Source organism: Arachis ipaensis, chromosome B04, assembly GCF_000816755.2.
Source record: "Arachis ipaensis cultivar K30076 chromosome B04, Araip1.1, whole genome shotgun sequence".
Classification (NCBI taxonomy): Eukaryota; Viridiplantae; Streptophyta; class Magnoliopsida; order Fabales; family Fabaceae; genus Arachis; species Arachis ipaensis.
Window position 1 is genome coordinate 33768145 of NC_029788.2, and position 6701 is coordinate 33774845.

The 6701-nt window shown below is 32.2% G+C and overlaps 1 protein-coding gene across 14 annotated transcripts; it reads right to left on the bottom strand.

Annotated features, from left to right (window-relative positions):
- Positions 1179-5728, bottom strand: LOC107639227. Of its 14 annotated transcripts, none has more exons than XR_001620029.2 (8): positions 5488-5727; positions 5275-5382; positions 5086-5185; positions 4881-4956; positions 3232-3392; positions 3097-3166; positions 2494-2793; positions 1179-1773 (listed from the first exon to the last, which is right to left on the bottom strand). XR_001620029.2 is itself a non-coding variant. In XM_016342705.2 (8 exons), the coding sequence occupies exons 5-8, from the start codon at positions 3113-3115 to the stop codon at positions 1387-1389; spliced, it is 369 nt and encodes a 122-aa protein (XP_016198191.1). In that variant the 5' UTR covers positions 3116-3392; positions 4881-4956; positions 5086-5185; positions 5275-5382; positions 5488-5722; the 3' UTR covers positions 1179-1386. The 14 variants fall into 14 exon arrangements, 1 of the variants encoding a protein (XP_016198191.1); XR_001620032.2 differs by having other exon boundaries at positions 2494-2645; positions 5488-5723; XM_016342705.2 differs by having other exon boundaries at positions 1179-1434; positions 1624-1773; positions 2494-2645; positions 3097-3392; positions 5488-5722.

Consider the following 6701-nt stretch of genomic DNA (forward strand, 5'->3'; position numbering starts at 1 on the left):
AATATATAAATAGGAGTGCTAAAAATTATAGTAAAAAAATATTTAATTATTTTGTTAGTCCTTATAGTTTTATCAAATTTACAATTAGATCTCTACACTACAAGAAACGTCGTTAAAATCGACGGCCAAATCGACGGCTTAGCCGTCGATAATATTGAAATTCGACGGCAAAATAAACGGCGCAGTTGGTCGCTATAAAGCTTGTTGATTTTTTAAAATGCTAGTAAAATCGACGGCTTTCATGGCCGTCGATAATAATTTAATAAAATCGATGTTCGTTCCGTCTGTAATATGGGTGTGAGAATTTTACATTCCTAATAAAATCGACAACATTGCCGTCGATATTATTATTTAAAATCGACGTCTTATTTGTTGATAATTGATTCAATAAAATCGACAGCTTTTTTGTCGATATTTAACTCAATAAAATCAACAACACTTTTGTCTATAATATGTTTAATAAAATCAACGACAATGCCGTCGATATGTGATTGAATAAAATCGACACAGTTGTCGTCGATTTAATTGTTTAGATTTGTCTATTTTAACTTTTAAAAACGACAACTTTGCCGTCGATTTTAATAGTTATATGTTTTAATTTTTCTTTTTCTATTTGAAAAATAGTAAACCGTTAATATAAATAAACTTTTAAATATAAAAATAAAATTTATACAGAATATTAGATAACAAGACAAATAAACTTTTAAATATAAAAATAAAAATAATTCTTAAGAATGTGGTGTGTTCAATACCAAAAAAGAGGCTGAAAGCATTGCTCACATGGGGAGTTCACTAAATGGTTACATCAGCTACCATTATTGTAGTAAGATAATGAAAATACATTTCATTACATACTCAACAATTCAAATATATTAACCGGAAGCTAGAAATATAATAAGTGGTGTGGATAATCCAGAAAGCTCAAAAAATGATTGGCTATTAATTTTATGGCATTCAGCTGTAAAAACTCTATTCATGGCTTCAGTGAACTGTTTATTAGATAAATAGCATAAAGTAAAAGAAACAATAAGAGTCATAAATGATCATCATATTTGAGACTACAGAAAGGTTAATATTCTTGAGTCTGTCAGTGGTGGGTAGATGGATATGCAAACAAAATGCACATGATGTTTATTTAAGATACACATACCCTTATAATCACTAAAAATATTTTTTTTAAAAGCAATACACACACCCCAGTGACTATCCACAAGAACTAATCATATCCAAAAGCAAAATTTTAAAAGAACTAGTTCTAGTGATTGGAGATTTGCACGGGATTTCAGCGAAGATGCAGTGCCAGCTATTTCTTTATGTGCCTATCTCAGCTCAACAGTCCAATTCATCACATCCTCTGTAATACCCATCTGTAGTCTTGTAAGGACACTATAGAGTTGCTGGGACACTGCCCCAATACCTTCTCCATAGGATACCCTACAGTAGTTTAATAATATCAATCATTGGTTCCAATTTGTTTTCCTAGATACTTACCTAATAAGCATTTAGCTAGCTAAATTGCATAGCCAATCACTAGAATGTTTTAACAAAATTTGTGGTGCAATATTTTGTTAAAGATGAATGGAGGATGAGGGTGTGAATGATGGAAAATTGCTTCCTTATTACCAAAATGCAAGATGTAACCGAAATATTAACATCCTCATCGGTGTGCCTTAGAAGTTCATCAGAAATCAATGCTTTCATGGAAGGTACAAGTGCTTCCTGAATTGGCTCACTTGGTAATTGATTGACTGTTGATAGTATCAAGTCCAGATTCTGAAAGTTACAAAGCCAAAAACCAATAATGAAATCAGTTTACATGGCAACGGAACACTTTTTGTGATAGTATTGTCTAAATTTGTTCTGAACTTGGGAAAAAATCATTGTGATCAATGACTATATTCCGAATTCGCATCATTACTCGAATCCACTTAGTTTTTCCAACTAGCATAAATTAAACCTTTGCTATTAAGCATCTACATTTCGGTGCATAGTGAGTCATTTGAAATCTTAAAGGTCAAACATTGAACCTCCAAAGGAGTTTTCCAAGATAGAAGTTTCCCTCTATTCATAATGAGAAAAAAATGCAAAAAATAATTTTGGAAGAAGAAAACACCCACTTTGGGTTAACCCATTACAGATTAACCCCATCAAATCCTAAGGGTAAATGCTAGTTAAATAAAAACCAATCATACTAATGATGATTTTCAATTTCTTTTGTAAACTATTAAGAATTTGCATGTACTAATCCTTTGGATGTTAGAACTCCCAAACACACTCACACACAAAATGTTCAAATTGTGAGCAAGACATAGATAATTACAACAAAAATAAGAACTCACACCAGAAACTAAAATTCCAATCAACAAGCAATCATTCAGCTGAACAAGGAATCCATGATCAATTAAGAAAACAAATTAAAACTCATGACACAAAAACCAACCAGAAACAGAAACATATATAGATATTTCAAGAAAAGGGAAGAGAAGACATTACATCGAGCACTTCAGGAAGCTCATCAACAGGAACATTGCATCTGAGAAGCTTCCTCTCGACATGTTTAAGGTTCTTCACAGTATCACTCTCACCCAGATTTTCAGTCTCATTAGTGGATGCCATTCTCTTTGTGATCACAAAACACAAAGTCACTGAAAAACAGTAACTGGGATGGTCAAATTTATAGCCCTAAGCTATCAAATCAAATTAACACAGCTCAGGGGTTTGTAGCAAAGTGTTTGACATGCATCAATACACTTCATTGAACACAGATCCATCAATACACTTCATTGAATCCCACTGTTAAAAATATTAAGCACAAACAGAACACAGATCCATTAATACACTTCATTGAGCAGAGACAAAAATAGTTAAATCATCTAACTTAGTTGATCATTCACTGAAATTAAAAACAAGAGAAACCCAAAATGACATAAAGGTAGAAGCTTACTTCAAAATGACATAAAAAAATTGCAATTATATAAGATATATAGGAAAAGTCATAAGTATGCTCAAAAGAAAAAATGGAAAAACATAATCATTACATTGCCAGGATGAAATAAGCATGGAAAAATAAAATATATGAAAGAAGCAAGGACAAACCAGTTGTTTTCCTGCTCATAGTAGCATATACAAACAATTTTGGCTCCACTTTCCACTACGAACTTGTTTTCTGCTAGCACAGAACTTAGACATATATTAGCTATTAAAATAAAATAGAACCAAAAAAATTATTACCAGGATTTAACTATCGTTAGTTTATGGCAACAAATTAGTCATTGTAAAATCTTCAAGAATCGCAGCCTCGCCACCCTTTCCAAAATCTCCTCAGTTTTCAGAAGACCAGCACCAACTGCCGCTAGCCAACAGCACAACAGAACATAAAGAGGATCCCCTGCCTAAATACAAAAAGATAACTAAATAACCCATTACCAATATTCATCAACATAAAATGTTAGAGTAAGACAGAGTTTTGAGCATGAAAACCACTTCCACTAAACTACAGCAAATATATGGAACCTATGACTCAAAAGTACAGAAAAGCTAGATCACAAAACAAACTGCACCAAGGCACATTATCATACAACAGTCAACCGGTAAGTGCTTTCTTTCATGAATGTGTTATGTACTCAATAATGTGGGGAGTTAGAATACATTTACGAAACTAATTTTTATAAAAATATGGCGTATTAGAATGCTTTAATACTTTACAGCAAAAGAAGAATACTTTAGGAAGACCACTTATTTGTTAAATGATCAAACACTCCAAAAGTTCTTCAGAATTTAACCATGCTAAGGTAATTTTATTTCCATCAGCGTGAGAAGAATGAGGATTTTTTGAAAGAGGAACAACACGATGATCATCTCTGTAAAGGTGTCAACCAAAGTCTCAACAATAAGTGCAGAAAAAAACTATGAATCAGAAGAATCTGAGAAAAGAAGTGTTGTGATTGTATTGACTCGACTGTTGGTTTATGATCCATCTGACCACCCAATCATCATGTCATCTGACACTTAAGAAGATATTATTTTAACATCAACCCTTTTTCAGAGCTTGTGCAAGGGCCTAGGGGTGTTTGTGATCGATATCCAGATTATCTTAAGGTATTTATTAATCGATCTTACCTAGTTTAACCTTAATTTTGTGAAGTTTGTAGTCATCCAAATTACTCATCCACTTGGTCTAAAGTCCATCCACATCTAGTCTTGAGAAATGTTTTTTCTGTTAATAGTGGATACCTCCCTCACCCCTAATAAAGATGTTCATGTGGAATATGATACATGATGCAAAAATAAAATCCCACTGATGGCAAAGATAAGGAAAAATAAAGGTGAATGCAGAAAATAAGTTTGAGCTTAATATACAAAAAAAATTATAATACAGAAAGTTCAAGCCAAGCTTTCCTGAAGGTAGATAAGCAAATATAGAGGTACCATATAATGGCACCATTAAATTGAAGGTATCTCATTTTTAGGGGGAAAATAGAAAAGGAAAAAGAAAAACAAAAACAAATAAATCAAAGAAGGTTGGGCAGCAAAAAGGAAGAACGAAAGAGAGTTATAGCATGAGTGTAGCTGCGATATTGCCATTAACGTATTCGTAGTGTGTTTCTTTTATGGTAGAGTTCAAATTGCATCATTTATTCATGTAATTAGTTTGCTTTGTAGGATAAGACTTATCATTGTTACTAATAATTGATTCACTGCACAAGCTAGTTATAACTAAAAATTGAATATGTTATGAAAAAAGACTTGCATGTAATTTTCTGAACCACTCATTGACTCAGAGTGTCTTTAGTATAGATAAGCAAATATAGAGGTTCCATAATAGATAAGCTCTTTAGTATAATTAGATCAATCAAGACTTAACTCATGATATAGTATACCTTAACAAGAGCTATGTTAGCAGGGATTACATGATCAACACCAAGAGTCTTCAAAATCTACACCTTTTCAGCTCCCCTAAAACCGAGTTATGCAAAACAATAAACATTCAACTCCAAAGGATACCTAGTAAATGGAAATACCAATCAAATGCAGAACAATTATATCAGTCATATTCAACCTTGCATTGAAACAAATTAGTACTACCTAGCAACAGCAATGACAATGGTACCACACGCTTTTCCAATTTGAACAGCTGCAAGCCGCCAAGCCCTACACCTCCTGTTGCACCCAAAACCACCAGCACCTACAATTTCATCAACTTTTCAACCACTCCAAAGAGATATAAACATAACCAACAAATAAATAAATAAAAATTAACTACGTATGACATACCTGACCAGAGGTTAAATTAGCTCTATGCACAAATGCTACCTGAGAAGTGCCAAATGCCACAGCAAGTGCTCCAACAGCAATAAGATCACAACCTTCTGGCACACTGATCTAATTGGAAAAAAACAGAACAGGAGAAGTGAATTAGCATGAAGCAGAAGCTAAAAACAAGAGAAAATTGAAGGGGGAAAGGGGAATTTAAGGTTTGGGGGATACCTGAAGAGCAGAGGGGTCATCGGTGTGGAGAAGATAAAGGGGAATTTAGGAATTTCCAAATGAAATTGAAGGGATACCTGAGGAGCGAGAGTGGCGGCGCGAGCAAACAGAGTGATGGCGGCGCAACTGTGATGAAGGTTGGTGTTTCTGAATTCTGATACGCTCGAATGCAGAAAAGGATAAAATTGTGTTTCTGAACTTGGAGCGGGAAGTGGGCGTGGGGTTGGTGTATTTAGCAATAAAAATCGACGGCAAGTTTGTCGATTTTAATTTGAAAAAAAGCGACGCCTTTAGCGTCTATTTTATACATTAAATTCACACCATTTATTTGATTTTAGAAAACAATTTGGACCGTTTAAATTTATCGACAAAAATGTTGTCGATATTTTAAATATTAAAATAGACGCTATATCCGTCGATTTTAAAAATAAAGTATATTCAACCCCTAGTTTGTCGACAATATGACGATAGTAAAGATGGATTTAATGTATCATTAAAAAATCGACGACCAAACTGTCGATTTTATTATTTTATTTTTAATTATTTTTTTAAATATCGACAGCAAGCCGTCGAAAATTATCGACGGGAGAGATAGCCGTCAATTTTTTACGTTGATAAATACGCTTTTTCTTGTAGTGCTATATTTTTTTTTCTTTCAATTGAGTCCTTACACTATTTTTAATTTTATAATTAGATATTTTCTAGTGTAAAAAATATTAGAGTTAATTAAATATTTATCCACAAATTGAAGTTATCCACAGATAAAAACCTAATTAAATATTTGACTACATATTTTTTTAGAGAAATATTCCGTTAATTTTAATATTTTTGACATAAAAATGACATAACTAAAAATTAAAAGCAGTGCAGGGACTTAATTGAAAATATAAAATATAAAAAAATAATTACAAATTTGATAAAATTATAAAGACCAACAGAATAATTAAACCTAAAAGAAAATATGTGATTGTGAAATGTCTTGAGATATTTCTTCTTTGAGTTTCTCTTCTAGCTAACGAATTCTTTTCCTCTCTATTCCTAATTCTCCTATTCAAGAAAATCCAAGGTTTGACAATTAAATCAGTCATCGAAACGTTTTAATTATTGGTTTACCAATTTAAAAATTTAACTCATTCAATCATAATTTAATCAAAATAATTAAATTATAATAAAATAAATATAAAATTTTAAATAAATATGAAAAAATAGGAATA

What these genes read in the sequence shown, in the direction of transcription:
- LOC107639227 (XM_016342705.2), bottom strand. An exon ending in AGCTTCCTGAAGTGCTCGAT is followed by an intron (nt 1,774 to 2,493) that starts GTAATGTCTTCT and finishes TGTAACTTTCAG; the next exon opens with AATCTGGACTTGATACTATC. An exon ending in CGGTTACATCTTGCATTTTG is followed by an intron (nt 1,435 to 1,623) that starts GTAATAAGGAAG and finishes AAACTACTGTAG; the next exon opens with GGTATCCTATGGAGAAGGTA.